Source organism: Struthio camelus, chromosome 4, assembly GCF_040807025.1.
Source record: "Struthio camelus isolate bStrCam1 chromosome 4, bStrCam1.hap1, whole genome shotgun sequence".
Lineage (NCBI taxonomy): Eukaryota > Metazoa > Chordata > Aves > Struthioniformes > Struthionidae > Struthio > Struthio camelus.
The window spans coordinates 14,994,326-15,011,268 of record NC_090945.1 but is presented as its reverse complement, the minus strand read 5'-3'; the positions used below and the strand labels follow the sequence as shown (position 1 = coordinate 15,011,268).

The 16,943-nt window shown below is 42.2% G+C and overlaps 1 protein-coding gene across 2 annotated transcripts in view; it reads right to left on the bottom strand.

Moving 5' to 3' along the window:
- Positions 1-16,943, bottom strand: part of LOC104149452 (melanopsin) — a 57,894-nt gene that overhangs the window by 18,900 nt on the left and 22,051 nt on the right. Inside the window, exons 10-15 of one of the 2 annotated variants that reach the window (XM_068941580.1) lie at positions 10,027-11,165; positions 9,685-9,868; positions 6,407-6,549; positions 3,958-4,091; positions 2,245-2,448; positions 1,634-1,805 (exon numbers count right to left, since the gene is read on the bottom strand). In XM_068941580.1, the coding sequence (XP_068797681.1) occupies positions 1,634-1,805; positions 2,245-2,448; positions 3,958-4,091; positions 6,407-6,540 (644 nt within the window). In that variant the 5' untranslated portion in view covers positions 6,541-6,549; positions 9,685-9,868; positions 10,027-11,165. Of the gene's footprint in view, positions 1-1,633; positions 1,806-2,244; positions 2,449-3,957; positions 4,092-6,406; positions 6,550-9,684; positions 9,987-10,026; positions 11,166-16,943 lie in introns of those variants that run through there. The other variant, XM_009683065.2, reaches the window with a different exon arrangement.

Below are 16,943 nucleotides of genomic sequence, written 5' to 3'. Positions count from 1 at the left end.
GGGGGGAGAAGCACAGATATGTCAGCAGGAGGGCGAAGACAGTCAGGTGCAACATCTGCAGCACGTTCTCGGCAGTATGGCAACACGAAGCAGATTTCACCTTTCCCTGCTCTAACTACTCTCTTGTGCTCAGGTACTTAAAAATTCAGGAGATGGAAAATACTGTGGTCAGCCGCAGCCTCGGCCAGGCGGATTTCGGGCTGGGAGAGGAAGCGACGGGAGCCCCTTGCCCGTCACGGCTTTCAGGGGGCAGAGCAAGCAAAAGCAGAGCCGGACACAAAATGACAGATCAAATCTGATGGCTTTTCCTTTCACAAGGGGAAGTGTCCACTGACCTTCATCAATATCAGCTTCTTGGGTAAAACGTGCTGGAATACCCTACCTTGAAGAATCCAGCCCCAAACACTTTGGGGGCCAGTTTTACTTCTCTGCAGGTTTACTGGCCAGAGAAGTGTATTTTCAGAGGAAATATAACAGTCCAAAAAAAGAAAAAAAAGCGAGAGAAAAACAAAAATCTCTTCTCACATCAGAAAACAACAAACACCCCTCACTTTATTAAAAAAAAAAAAAAAACATCTTACATGGTTTAGTACTGAAATACAAATTTGACAAATCAGTGTTGTTATTTTAATGAAGATCTATTTCAGGCTGAAGACAGTAATTACCAGTCAGCAGGGTAACAAACTGCTTCCTGGTGCACTGTAAACATACCTGCAAAATAAGTTTATTGTGTTAGTCAGTGAAAGGCATATAAAAATGCCTGTAAAAATGTGGTCACGGAGGACAGCACTGGCTTAAGGAACAACCTTTGCTCCTTAGCTTATTATCAAATATATAAACACAAAGCATAATAAAAGCCAAAACCAAGGCCAAAAAATAGTTCAGCAAGAACTCCAGTTTAGGCGCACCCTTGTAAATACCCTTGTAGGAACCTCTGCTGAGAAAACCTGGAGTTTGGTCTCGTGAAGCCAAAAGACTTTAGCAAGTACTTGAAGGTAGGCACAAATTTTGGTGAGAAAAGCCATCAGAGCTGATGACACAGCGAGCAGCGGGCACGCTCATAGGTTCAGCTGGTGCTTGATCAGGTCAAAAACAAATGCGCTCATTATGGAGGGGAAAAAAAAAGGCAACAGAATGAAATTCCCTTATTGATCTAACACCCTGCTGATTTATTACTTCACATCTACAAATATAGATCTTGTAAAAAATTACATCCTTACAAGCATAACCAGATTTTGTGCATGCAGTTGTTCACCTGCTTGAGTAAACCACAAGGTTTTCTGGGATGTCCGTGTTAAATAGAACTATCAAAATATAGGAGGACTGTTTTGTTTATAGATCAGCTCCAAGGCAGACAATGACCCCATTGCTATGTGCCAATAATCACCACTGTCGAGGCTAAAATTACAACAACCTGAGACTCCCACCCCCTTTCTCCAAAATACATGTATCTATTCCAATTATTACATTGGCAAAAACGTTTCTCTAGTTACGGGTGTTAATGATCTGCCACTTTCTTCCCTAAATCGGTTCAGATTCATTTCTAGTTCAGATTTATCTGCAGCTACGGAAACTGAGAATATCTTCTAATGCAGTAAAAGAGAGATTTACATATTTCAGCTACATTGCTTACCTGCCAGTACTTCTTATGGCCAGGAACATAAATAAATAGCAATGGAATATTATTACCAGGGGAATGAAAAACACACAGCAACATAAAATCATGGTGTAACTTCTGTTTGCAGGGGAGTAGGTTACATAGTCCCACGTACACGATATCATCAAGCCCTCAGGCACATAGGAACCTATGAAATACATGAAATACGTTATTTACACTTTTGCCCAAAGCTTGCGCAGTTACTGATTCAACATCTGAGTAATTAAAATAAATGCCGTATTATTTAGTCTTCATTAGCTACGCTGGCCATACTGTATGCATGGTCCGAGAACGCAAGAGGGCACTCAGAGTGCAGGTCCCGACTGCTAGACTCTCAGAGGTGCCTAACAGCCTACCTGGAGTAGGGTCTGCTTGAATGCAACGGGGGGGGAAAAAAAAAAAAGGATATCTGCACTGCAGTAGGTGCAGCTATACTGCGTGACAGCAAACCATCGTGCAGTAGCTCTGCATCCACCCGAGATTTTCCATATCCAAACCTCATTTTTCCATATCGCGAGCAAGGGAGACAAGGCGCCCAAAGCAGGGAACGCTAGACCCGATAGCCCCGAAGAGAGCGGCCGACGTACTCCACCCCAGCAGCGGGGCCACGCTCCACCCCAGCGAGTAAAGCCAGACGAGGGCGATGACCTGCGCGGCGCGTCTCTTCGAGGTCCACTGCATGGACCGCAGGGGCTTAGTGATCACCAGGTAGCGATCGACGGAGATAGCTAATAACGTCATCATTGAGGTTATCCCGAAGAGCGCCCCACAGAAAGCGTACAAGTCGCAACCTGAAGCGGAAAAAGGGAACGTGAGGGTTTTTCTTTATACAACAGAGGTGTGTTTTCTCTCACAGCTTGAAGTGACAAATTTCCCTTTTTTTCTTGGCTCAGGACTTCTCTCCCATTAGAGGATTCTTCTTAGCCCCACAATTTCATAATTAACAAATGCTTATTAGGAAAATCCCAAACATTGATAAAATACAGATGTATATATTAAACAAGCCTTACTCTCCACTGTGGGCTGTAACCAGGAACCTTTTGTCAATGGAAAACGGCCTCAAAGAGAATCCAATCTAATTAAAGCTACATTTTCCTGGACTGTTGCCCAATATATTGATCTTAACTGGCTGCAGCAGATATATGTCTGCTAATGACAAATGGATGTTTCAAAAATGACTTTGGCTTATATGGCTCAAAAAATGTAGAAGTGGTTTCAATCCAATGGCTAAAACACCAGCTGTAAAATACAGCTCCAGCTCCTATTAAACACAGGACTTGTTTTTTTAAACTTACAGTTTTTACTTGAAGCAGACTTTTCCCCCTTTCTGCATTCAGGCACTGTGCTAGCAGAGTTACACTCTACCTCATCTGATTCAGAAATCTGTTTCAAACGATCAGTCACTTCTTGAGGTCATGTGCCATGCCATACGGCTATAGACGACAGCCCAGCAGAAGGAGACACCTCTAATATCAGATTCAACCTTAAAGCAATCTTCTTACAAAGCCTTTAAAAGAAACCCACAATAATGGACCAAATCCCACTCAGCCTAAGTCAGTTGCTTCCTTTGTGGCAGCAGGATCATTTACAACAAGCAAATAAGATGTGGGCTGATTTTATCGAAGTGGATGAGCAAGACTAACGTCCTTAACCTAATGAATAGCCCCTTCTATGCTGCTAAATCGTCTCCGGACTTGCTCTGCCAATACACTACCACTGCTTGATGCAAATTTACATCTGAGGATCTGATAAGCAGTAATAAACAGTGCATCAGGCTTTCTGAGAAACACACTATACTTACATCTGATCTGAAATTTCAGTATCTCCTTTTTTTCTTGTAGTTGGAAAGAAAGGACCTCCAATTTCCACGAAGCCCTCAACTGACTCTCATTATTTAATTCTCTTAGTTAAATTTAAGATCCCTAGAAGCATGCTAATGGATATCAACATACATTTCAAAATAAAAATATTAATTCCCCATCAAACTGAATACGGAAAAAAACAGTTTATGATTTAATAAAACTTTTCTACCCATCTCCAGCAATAGTATCTGCCCTTGACATGCTAAAAAGTCATACGACTGTTATTCGACTCCTCTCATTCCAAAATATGGAAGATGAAAGAATCAAACCTATACAACAAAAAGCATTTATGCCATTACATCTCATTGACTGAGATCCTCCGTTGTTGTTCGAGAATCCCGTGTTGCTGTCTCCACAGCACAAGCCAAGATCGTGATGGCTAAAACGGGCTGTAGACAGTGCAGAGGTGGAGAGGTATCAATTAGTGTTGCAAAGTACCTATGTCTCCAAGAATCCACTTTTTGTGCAAACTGTTGACAAAGCAGATGGGAGCCTGCGAAGCAGACATCAGGAAGTCACTCACAGCCAAATTCATAATAAAGTAGTTTTGTGGTGTCCTCAGCTTCTTGTTGCTAAAAATAGAGAGAGAAGTATACATTTTAAAATATACAAAATGAACAGTCCGTAAACTTTATTTACTAAAGTGAGCAAATACTTTCCAGGTTGCAATCATTTACTTCATCCATCCGCCAATTACTGCAGTGTCAGATGGAGTCATTTCAAAATGACGACTGGCAAGGGGAATAAAAGGAATCACTTCCAAGCTATCCAAGAACATTTCCAAGAACTCCAGCTATCCTGAGAAACATGGTTTTGTCCAGGAGAAGAGCAGCCTCCCTCCTTCCCCTAGTTCCCTATAACAGCACTAACACCGAGCACCCGCCGCACTTTGCAAGGTCAGGCTCTGAAGCAGGTTACAGAGCCCAAGGACAACTTTGGGTGAACTTTTAATAGCTGGGGACCTAAAGAGTCACCGCGTTACCAGTAACTAAACTGCTCTTTGCAAAGTGTCATGGGGCAAGCAGAGCATTTGAAAGAACCCCTTTATCCACCCCTAAGCGAGAACAGAAACACTTAGGTGCTGATAAACAGGAAACATTAAATGCCAGGCAGGCAGTTTGAAAGCAGGGGCCAGTCAGAAGGGAGACAAAGTTTGCCCAAGGAAAACAAACAGTATTTTCACTGTTTTCCCCCCCCTTTGCCCATATCTCACCACCCTGTCATAGTCCCACTTCTTAGACATATCTGGAGTTGCAGTCTCGTTGGAAGCTTAACAACGGTATTGGAGATTATCCTTGGCTCTGGCTAAGAGGAATAAAGATGAGGATAGGTAGTTGGGGTTATTGCGTTGCACATTCCCTCGCTGTTCTGATCAAATGTTTTGCTGCAGGAGGCATGGTAAATTAATTTTTGAGATCAGCTCACCCAAATCTACCATGTAACTGGCACTTTGGATAGATATACTGAGAAGGTATAACACTGAACCACCAATCTCTCCAAGTGAAACACTGTATTGGCTGCATGGCTAAGCGAAGAGCTTCGATAACTAGTGCTTGAATTCAGAAGTTTACAGCGCCAGGTGTACATGACATAAAAAGAGATGACTTCCCACATTCTGTGAGACATAAGGAGTAAGCAGGATTTTATAAATAACTTTGTCCTTGGAATCTTCATATAGTAACTCTCAAAATTTTGAAATAAATTATTTCCTCTCTCCAGAGTGCCTCCTTTCTACATCAAAGGTGTAGGAAAGTCTACCAACTGAGGCCTCTCTGATATGCTACCAAAATGTCAATGTTCACAATTTACATGAGCTTATTTCCTCATATTAATAAAGAAACATTGAGAAAGAAATTGAGAAAGAAAGTCATCTCAACACACCTCCACAACTCTAATGAAACCATGGGTCTCGCAGCTGTTTGCAATGCCCGAGTGAGACAGGGTGCAGAACTCATATCTTTGCAGGTATTCTTGTTTCAGAGCTTCCTCCTATGCTGATTTAATGCATTTATTACACTAGGTAAAACAAATTTTAAGAAAGCCGTAGAGCCTGCAGTGTATCACAAATGTCACATAGGGATCTGCAATTGCTGAGAACTCAGTTTTCTCTTCTCTCTCATGTTAAAAGCCAGTTATTTAAAAGAACGATACTTACCTATTTGGCTGAAGCTATTTAGAATATTAAGCTAATATTTGGCTCGCAACCTCACTGGTGTTTCTAGCATGCTAAACACTCTTTGTACCAAAACAAATGAAGATAAGCGTTGAGCAACAAGGATTTGGAAATGCAGCACCACAGTATGCGACAAAAGGCAACTTCTTCCCAGAGATATTTACATACTCTAGCTGCAGCTGTTTCCACTACCCATCACACTGTCAGAAGGCAACAGGGCATACAAACTGACAGAAATCCTATGATCTGCCTGAAGCAGGGAATACGCAGATGGCATGAGCTCACTGCACGCACCAACGTAGCTTCCTTGGTCCTTCCAGCCCAGTGTGGGCTGGAGGGAAGAGAGGTAGTTTTGGTAAAACAGTCTACAGGCTCTACAGGGCTAGCGAAGGAATAAGGTTTGCAATCGAGAGGCTACTGTTTTGATTAGTTAAAGTACTAAATTTTTCTTTAAACTTGGCAGAGAATTATTCACACAATAAGGCTCGATGTATTTACTCTCTCATTTTCACTGATTCCTTCGAAGATGAGGAATTCGTACTGAGGCTATCAGTCATGTGCATGGGGTGGTTTTTGCCATTTTTCCCCGCACATTTGAGGCCATTAGCCTTTGCCTGTAGATTTAACCCCAGAAGAAACCAAGGCAGAACATCCGCCCCCAGACACACGTGATCCTCAAGGCACGTCAGAAGAACTGTAAACAAAAATCTGTACCTGTAAAAGGCGTAGAGAACTAGGAGGTTTCCTATGATGCCAACAGTGCCAATTACGAGGACGCACGTTCCAACCGTGTAAAGAGCGTGGTCAGGGATCTCTGCTGTGGTCACAGCGTGCTGCTCAGCGCCCATATTCAAACTCTGGAAGGAAAACAAAGGAAAAGGAAAAGTTAGCACGTTCGGTACATTTATTCCAGGGGACACTGACTCAGTATGCTGAAACAGCGAAGGAAGGCAGAGCACCCCACTTCCACAGCTTGTGCAAATCAAGCAGGCACCTCTGCACTGTCTTCTGATCCCCTGTAACCAAGGCAAGTTTCCCCTCCAGAATTATTCAATATTTGCTTAGTTTATTAATACCAGGGTGTTTTATATATATATATATATATATATATATATATATATATATAAACCACATACACAAAGAAAACAGATTAAAAAAAAAAAAGTGACAAAAATGTAAGGTTCTGGTCATGATGTGAGAAAGAAAGTTGGGCCAGCATGAAAATAGCTACAGGGGCACAGAGCTAGCTGACACAACACAAACTGCAGTACAACAAGCAATAGTCCATCACACTTTTGCTTCTATCAGGAGCACTGATATCAAATCCCGCTCTTAGCCTTCACGCTTACCCACACTAAACCCTCTGGGTCTCCCCAAGCTCCTGATCCACTGACTAATAGTACTGCAAAAACTGGGAATTCCCCATGGAAAAGCTAGGAGACCAGAGGAAAAACAGCAGCAGTAGCAATGCCTGTGTAAGCACAAATACATGAAACAGTCTTGACGTTTCTTCCACTGTCCGTTATCATCAGCGCATGAACAAAGCCCCATCAATTCTTTATGTATTTTTTGGAAACAAATTCAGTTTTATCACTGGCTAAATTCAGCAGCAAGGCCGCCTGCAGCTAATCCACTCAGCTCTCATTAGTGTTATCAATGAGAAGACTCTGGGATTGCTACCCTGATGGAGATTAGTATTTCCTGAGTCGTAAGCAGCAGAGACACGCGGAGCACTCGCACACGCTCAGACATTCACAGCTTAGTCAAAAATATAGCACCTTGTCACAGCGGAGGACCCGGTCCACATCACCAAGTTTTGCCGCTGTGCAGCTCAGAGACATATGGGATATAGGGGAAGATCGGTTTTGGCCTCTAGGGGAGGAGCAGGGCAGCAAAACACCTTCAAGAAGATACATATGACACAACTAGCAATATTTAAGGGGCCATTTGAAAAGGTAAGAACAGCCTTTTCTTTCTCGTTGCTAGCTTCTCGTTCCCACAATCTCCTATACTAGTTCTTCTCCTTTCTGACTTCTATCATTCTTCATCTTCACATCCTCAGTCATCTACAACAAGAGGAATTTCCAAGGTCAGGTCATGGTGCGATCCTACCATCGCCCTTTGCTCTTTAGGCACGGCGGGATGCACAGCGCACCCCGAGCATCTGCAAAAGGCTGGGTCCGAGGCAAACGCAGCGAGAGAGGAAGGCTGTCGGGGACAAAGTGGTATCTTAAACGGAATAAAAACTACGGCTTCCAAGGGGAAAGGCGAATATTCTCCACGCTCTGAAGGCCTCCATCCACAGTGGGACAATTGCTCCCAAAACAGCAGCTCATAAAAGATAACATCGCAATGAAAGTCGAAAGAAATGAAAGGGAGCGTCTGCTGTTCAACATGCTGAGGGTTTACCCCTGTATTACCTATTTACCATACATAAAGCCTATTATTTAGGGCAAGTTCATACCGGGAACATGCATGATGTTTTATTGCATTGTATGGGAACTCTCAGTTGTTAGAATTCATTTTAAAAACGGACTATGAAGTTTACACCCAAAGGAGACTTGACTCATCTCTCTTCTGAAAAGCCGCCGAGCTGGACACTTTGGCCTTATTTACTCAGTTACATGTGAAGAGCTCTGTCAAAAGCTGACAAGCGTCACATATAAAACATTACAATTCAGATTAGCGATCATTGGCATTTCTGAACAAAATAAGCTATTCATGCTTGCAGGCTGGAATCTGGAAAGCAATAAATACTGGTGACTACACAGAGCCTGCAATCTCTGCAAGAATCTAAATGGACGGCTGTTTAGACTGCCCGGGCTTTGGAGAAGGTATCTTGCCTTCAGAGAAGCCCATAAAATACCACAGCCACTTTTGCTGCTCCGTTAATTGCAGCAAGAACAACTTCAACTTCTGTAGGAAGGCGGTTACTTATTCCATCTTTCAGTTGCTACCTCGATACAGCAGCGGGTGGCTTTCATCCAACCGTATGAAACGTGGCGAGCTGATAAAGACAGAAAACTGTTTGTGACTGTAATTTGTATCGAAGAAGATAGACGTGCTTGTGCGTGCACAAGCTCTGCACATAGCTATTTCAGCAGAAAATATTAACTTAAAAATAATTTAACTAGTGGAAATTTTCTAAATAAAACAGGCTAAACCAGTGCAAATGGCTGTAAGCTAATTGAAGAGAATTTGTGCCTCATTTTAGTCACATAATTTATTTCACTAAGTTGGCATAGTTTCACAACGGGAAAGGTTAAGGATAAAGATTTTAAGGTTGAGAATTTAAGATCTACTCTGCTGAGCAAACGCTGCTTTCCGAATACAGACCCTTTCTCAGTACAGAATAACACTCAACTGGGGATAAACAATTAGTATCAGCAAGCCTTTTAACACAGAATTGAAGTTTTTCCTCTTTTTCTACAATACCATCTTCAAGAAGGCTTGACTTATTGGGTCCTTTTAATTAACCACCTAAATATCTTCTAATGCAAGCATTTTAGTATAATGGATGAGAAATAGAGAGACAAAAGGAAATTCTGAAGCCCGGTCGCGCAGTCTAACGAGAAGCTGTTTTTGCTGGTATTCTCAAAAGCTGCTACTTTTAGTTTCTCCGGATTAATAAGAATAAAATTAAATTACAGAAGAATATCCCAAATTGCTCTGATTCTTTCCTACCACAAAACCCTCAAGATATCTATTCCAATCTCTAGGTGACTTGTTAAACAGCATAGTAGCTAAGTTGAGCCGGTTACATTCAACATAGTCACAGCTGTGCCCTTCCAAGTTTTAGTTTATATTAGCCTTTTTTAGCAACAAAATTACTGCATTTGATGAAACAAAACAAAGCACAGATTTGGTATCCATCTCACCCCTCTCTAAATGCTATAACACACTATGCAATTACACTTCAGGCTATTTCAACGCAATCTGCGTTTTATTAAGTGTGAACTCAGATCCCCTTAGAACGCAGTCTGAAAACTTACACACGTGAAGTTTAGTTAAAGATTCGTGCCAGGTGCTCTCACTGCCTCACGGTGACGTACGGCTGCTCGGGAATCAGCACAACTGGCCAGATAAACCCGGCTTAAGATGCTCGGTGTCACTGCGGCCGCGCAAAGCAGACTGGAAAAACCTGTGGAGTATAAGCCGCAACGTGGCTCCTTCTCCCTAATGACATGATTTAGGAAAGAGATCATGAAGGCAGACAAATCTGTCATGTTTTTTTCAATCACTATATCGGCTATTTAATGGGTGAAGGGGGTTTTCACGCGCTCTCGTGAGAGGTATTCACCTATCAGTTTTCCCTTCCAAGTTGGTTTCATTACCTCCCTCCTTCTGTGGTTTTGAGGCAGAATCCCAAGCGCTCTGCTGAAGACGTATCCTTTTCCCGAGTGAAGACCTTAAAGAGACTGTCCATAACGACCCAATTGGTCCACTCCAAAACGTGGACGTCAAGCAGTCCGTGAAGAACGCCACACTAACGTGCTCGTGGCATGTTTCCTTATCTTGCACTCGCTTTGTTTGGCTCCCGCCACGTTCGTCCTACCATCGCTTGCGTTTCGACTGTGTGGCATGTTGGACCTGGCATCTCACATAAATCGTGATGTGGCCGTACCATTATACATGATGTGACTGAAACATCAAAATGCTGTCACCTCCACCACTGCTTGGAGGGCTTTCCTGGCAGGGTGGCCAGCAGAGCTGCAGGCGAACGGAAGACAAACAATTAACAGCTCTCCTTCAACCAGCTGGCAAAGGAAGCGGGCACCAGATACAAAAATAAACTGGGGACGTTTCGCCCTAAATAACAATGGAAAACTTAACAGATGAGGAAAGTTATTCTATTAAAGCTTTTGTAACTTGCTTTTTAATGATAAAACAATGTCCGAATAATTAAAGCCATCTGTTTCTGCTTTCCAGCCGGTGAGATTAATGAAGATTGCAATGCAGAAGACAGAAAGAGTTTAGGCTAAAAAAGGAGGGGGAGGATAGGCCCCACTCAATGGGTAGGGGTAGGAAATAACAGAAAAATAAAGAAACAGTGGCATGACTCGCCTTAGGTGGATATAAGAGTCTCTAAAGCCTTATTTATGGTCTGATTTTGGTCACAGATGCAAGCTCATCTTGTGGAAATGATTTACACAGAAATGAGCTTAAGTCAGGGCTTGCTTACATGGCAGGGGATTAATGTGTACTAACAAGGCAGCGAATTAGCAGCGTAGAGGCTTCTCTGTGCTGCCCGGCTAGGCAGATTCACAAAGCAGAAACTTAAGACTGACCTTACTGTACAAGAACTAGGTGTATATCATCACGCTCTGATGTCTTGGAGAAAGAAACAGTGGGTCACCATCATTTAGGTCTGGTGAGACAGGAGGAATCCATACGTACCAACTGGCATGTTTTTGAAGTAACTCATTGGACTGACAGTTACCATGTAATACTTGCCAAGTTCCTTGCAATTTCACTGGAGGGGGCAATATAAGAGGTTATTTCAGTATGAAGCACCACTGGGCCTAAAACAACGACAAAATTTGAGGCTTAATGGATATCTTGCAAGCATGAAGTCTTGATCCAACACATGAGACAGCTGTTATGTGGCAATTATAGTAGAGCTAGTGATGGTCAGATGTATTTTCAAAACGTGACATATTTTGAAATAATAATTACAAAAAGTATTCTTAACACCTTTGAGTATTTAAAAAATAACAACAACTTAGCTTGTTCTCTTTAGCAGTACCGCAATTATGACACCATACAGCAACTACCAGACTAATTTGGCCCTCGGAGAGTCAAATCAAACCACAAGCCTCGTCACGGGGAAAGTTACTTTGCATATTGATCTCTGGGCAACACACTTCCCACACAGTTCATTCCAGTCTGTTCCCATGCCAAAGCTGCGAGCCCAAATACATATTTATAATGTATATTCAATCAAGAAGACAACTGATTTAGCTAACTTAACTGTGAAGTTAATCTAGTTCATCCGAAAGTGAAGAGCGAGAACAAAAACCGCCAAGCGCTGCTCTCTGTGCAACTGGACAACTAACAAAGGCAACCAAACCCCTAAACGAGCATTTGGGGCAGACCGAGGCTGGCACTTATTCGGGTTGTGGTCAGAAGTTCGTATCTCTCTTGCCCACAGAGACATACAGGATTCATAGCCCAACTTGTGTGAAACAGGAATGCCCCTCCGAGCCCCTGCGCAGCCCCATGTCCCACACCAAGCTGGGAGAAACGACGATCCTCCCCGTTTGGAGAGCTCGAAGGAATTGGCAAGATCGAGAGAGGAGGAGAGGGACAGAAAGCGGTGAGAGAGAGTGAAAGCGAGAGAGACAGAGCACTTGCTGGACATTTTTCTAGAAGATGGAAGGTGCAACTGGGCATACGTTTTTCCATCTGGATTTGTTTGACTCTCCTCAGAGAGCTTTTTAATGAAACCTTATTTCAGCTTATCTATGACCTCAAGAAAAAGAAAACAGATTTGAAAACTGTGGAAAAACCCACAGAATTTTGCTCTCTAATAAAAATATAAATCTGACTAATGCCATTCCAGCAAGTGTTTCCGGGTTGTTATTGAATTAGAAGGCCACTTGAAAAAATATCCCATATTTGACTTCCATTTGGGGCAGATTTTGTATTGTATCGCCAGAGAAAGTCAGTGCACGAGCCTCAGCCTGGGCCTGAGAGACAAACATAACCTAAGACATTTTTGTGCACCTCAAATACTCGATCATTGCAGAGACTGAAATAATGCCAACTGTCTTCCTGACATCAGTTAGAAGAGTCCAAAAATCCCCATTGATTTGAATAAATATTTTTAAGATCTCCTATTTAGCACGGCCACTGCTTTGACAAGAAGCTTTAATTACAGCTACAGAGGATCTGAAAGAAACTCCTTACAGTTGCAAGCAACCTACCACCACATAAGTGGGTGTCAGATAACTTCAACAACCCAAAGATACACCCACCTAAAACTGAATTATTTCAGGCCATGAGAGCAAACTCAGTGCAGTAGACAAACGGAGGTGCTTACACACCCAATCCTGTGAGTCAACGAAGGCAAGGGCTATTAATAATTCATATGTTTTACAATTAATGTGACATGACAGCTATAAAAATGATTCACATGAGAGCAATGTAGTGCTCAGAGCTAATCTATAAAAAAAAGAAAATGAGTACTGTTTTAATATCTGTTTGCTCTTCACAAAGCTATCTTCTTTTTCCAGGGGCATGCTTCCGTCTCTCTGAAGACTGATTGACCAACAGAGCTTCTAAACAGTACATTATTTCCTGAAAAGTACCTGGAAGATACTTTCTACATACACTCAGAGCCGCACTGCTGAAACCGGTGATAAAATAAGGGCTTGCTTCTCTCCACGCACAGATCGGTGCAGCTGAAAAAACCGCGAGCTGGCTGCGGTTCCAGCCTGAGCACTATCTCCCCGGCTTGGGCAGGGGTTATCAGACGCGACCGCTTACCCACAGCCGTACAAGTTACGACACGGAGCGCACCAGCAGAACCTCAGCCTTGGGAGGAGAGCGCCGCGTTGCTCCTTCCTTCCCGGGTTTTCGTGGGGAAGCACTGCCAAGCAACGAGGATGTTTTTTGGCCCTGCCTCCATCCAAGCAGCTATAATCAACTGTTGAGGCAACAAATCTTTTTCCCCTCCCCAAGACCTAAAAGTCCTAAAATAAGGTACAAAGGTATATTCTTTGTGGACGTTTTCTGTTCCAGTACGGATCTACATGCAAAAATCAAGACAAGTAACATTAGCCAGGTCTTTACAAAATGTTCCTTGATAGAAAATGTGTGTTGTTGTTGGTTTTTTTTTTAAAACACATCCAAATCTAAACAGAAAGAAAATCATCAAACAACCAAGTCTGACCATGACTTAAATCACTTTGAGAGGAGAGAGGGGAGGAAAAAAAAAAAAAAAAGTGAATAATCAACCACTATCACATGCTACCAATACTCAGCTGAACCGGAGCTCAAGTCCATCTTCCCCTTCTCACCTCTCGAAGGCTTGCACGCTGGCACAGCCACTTCCTTAACGCAAATCCTGAGATACTACATCATATTGTCCCTCTGGGCATATATGCCTTTGAAAATATCCGATGCCATGCTCAAATGCGCCCCAAAGAACAGTATGAACTAGGGAGGCAGCACTAAAGCCACTGAACGTATCTAATCAATGCTAACACTGCATCAAAATTATCTGAACTATTACAGTTCAGTGCATACTTGTTCTGTCCATAAGGGAAGGGATGACTGTTAGCAGGAGGTGACAACAAAACTGTAGGGGGAAATCTCAGGATGCATTTTTTTTTAAGATGTTTCATGTTAAAGAAAAGCATGTGTAGTCAAAATGTGATATCAGTTATTCCTTTTACTATAAGAAACTTTGCAATCTTTAGCGAGAAATCATTTATATGCTAAAGCAAATATTTAAGGTTTTTTTCTTCCAGTGTATTATGCATCATACTTCCATCAGCTCTTTTTTTCCCTTCTGAGCATCTTACTGCTAACCACAGCTCTTTAATAATAGTGCAAAGTTTACTTAAAAAAGAAAAAAAAAGCCTTTACTTCAGATTGGCTACTCTGAGGCTTATGTGCCCTGTTGCCTAAAATAATAACAATAATCAAAAATTACTAATGCTCTGCACTCCCTGACACTGTAATCCTTTGGCACAACATATTCTTGACCTGACCTACTCTCCTGGCTCTGGTTCCTTCGAGCTCCTGTAGTTCATCCCAGTTCATTTTTACTTTGATTGGGTTGTCAGTCAACTGTTGGTCCTATTTCACCAGTCAGATACCTCTGCCCTTCGCACTCTAGCCTGCTCATCATATGTCAAAAGCAATTTCACATGTTGCCATTGCTTCCCCTGACGATCAGCCTTTTCCTCCTTCGGCTCCGGCAGCCCAAGAGCTTCAATCCCAGCAGCGAGGTGGCAGCGGCAGCACTGACCGCGGCCACCTTACGGTGCTTATACATTACTGGCTTTAGAGAGGGCACATGAAGAAACGTGACTATCTTTCCCAAAATTTTGGCGTCGTATTTTGAAATTCTGATCTCTGTCAGAGGGCCAAGTGGGCCAATATAACATCCTGCCCCAAGGTTTCAAATTTCTTGAACGCATACCCTGGCTTCTGGAAAGCGAGATTAAATATTCTCTTGGTTACTGCTGCTAACACAGAGAGAACCCTTCACCAGCCACCAGTTTTATGCATCTCACCTGAAAGCGAGTAGTCTTCTCATTGCCCTGCTCTGCTTCTTGGGGAGACTCACCAAGCTGCTGCCATAAGACTTGTGTGAAAACCGCTTTGAAAATTGGGCCCTGCATTTAAAATATATCCTAGGAAAACGTGTGCTTACTTTTAAGGATTCTGAAAAACAAACCAACAAAACCCCCAAAAAACCAAAAAACCACCCCACAAACAAAGAACTGGTACCTGCTTTTCACGGAGTCATTAGAAAATCTAAACATGTCCTAACAAAACAATTAAGGCTAGATGTTAATAATTTCAAATAATCCTATACAATCATTCTAATGCTACTTTTAAAAAGACGCATAGCTAATATTTTTCATCCATGTGGCTGTTTGCTCTCTGCTGGATTCTCTGCTCTATATTGTTTTCTATTCTGTAACTCATGAACTGTGATAAACTTTTTTGAATAATGAAGGAAGAATAATGATAATAATGGAAATACACTATGCTTTCTCTATTAACTCCGCTTCGGTCATGCTTTACTTGCACTTGTTCCCAGCTGAGTATAAAAGAACTATGGCTTAATCAAAGAATCCACCTCACACTTCATATTTCCCTGTTTATACGCAAACTGATTTTTGTGCTGCAGGAAGGGCTCTAAACTGAAGGCCTGAAACCAGAGACGTTCTTCATCAACCAAAGTAATTTCTGTATTGCAACAAGAATTTTTGGTTATGGGAAGGAGGGTGGAGGGGGCGATGTAAAGCAAAACCCTGGCTTTCTCATGCCATTTGTGCCGTTCCATCACATAAATTTATGAACACGAAAACTGCCAAAACAAGTCATAGGAGAGGTCCATCCAGTCTCGTATCTTATACCTGACGGGCTCCGACAACAGATGCTTAGGGAAAAAACATAGGAAATGCAGCAAGTACACAGTGTCAATCTATCACATTCAATTCAGTTGTGGTATTAAGATGAACTCTGTAACTTACAATTTCTGCTCAGACCAAAGAAGTGTCTAATAGCTTTAAGCTAAGTAATACTCCCATTTAGTATCCACGATTATCTGTTTAATATTTCACTGCTTATGCAAGGGTTATACAGGAGGCAGAGCCAGACTCTTCCCATAGGTGCCCAGGGAAGGGACAAGAGGCAACAGACACGAGTTGCAGCAAAGGGATTTCAACTGCATTTAGGGCAAAACTTGCAGTGACATTGGTTAAACACTGGAACAGGGGCCCAGAGAGACTGCAGAATGTCCATACATGGAGATTTTCTAAACTTGAAGTTAGCCTTGCTGGGGCATGAGGTCACACTTGAGGACCACCAGCAGTCCCTTCCAACCGAAATTATTTCATGCTTCCATGAATACAAAACCCCAAAACACATAACGAAAAAAGGGTTCCAACCATAAGGAAAAATGAAAAATTAGTTTAGTTACTGGAGGACAGGTATGCCTCTCAGGAAAATAAAATCTTTCTACCTACCTTATTTTACATCCACAGGGAACTTGGGACAGACAGCAAAAGCCAAATGAACCTATATGCACATTTTGGCCCTAAAGGCTGTAGGGTAGCTTGAACGAGGTATGCAATCTGCTTAAGGACCATACTTCTTGGATAGGAAGGCTGCAGTAAGTACTCCATTTCTTCTCTAACAGTTTATCTTACTGTGGCTGCATGAACAGACAGATTTCCAAAGGTTTTTAGGCACTTCACACATTTACTGTGCTGCTGGCAATACACTTAACTCTTTCCCTGCATTGTTGAAAACACTATTTGGCGTTCATATGCCTTGTTACATGCCTAAGTATAACTGAAAAACTGGTTTCAGAATGTTTTATGATTCACGTCACAGAGTTTTACCAGTTCACCGGTACAACATTTAATCCAACTGCCTACACGTTTCAGTCTGACAAATTTCAGCTAGATAATACTATGTTTAGAATAAAGCACCTAGCTATAACCGATAACTGAGATAATGGAGTTGACTGGGGAGAGAAGGAATTATGTGAGATATATTTAAGATG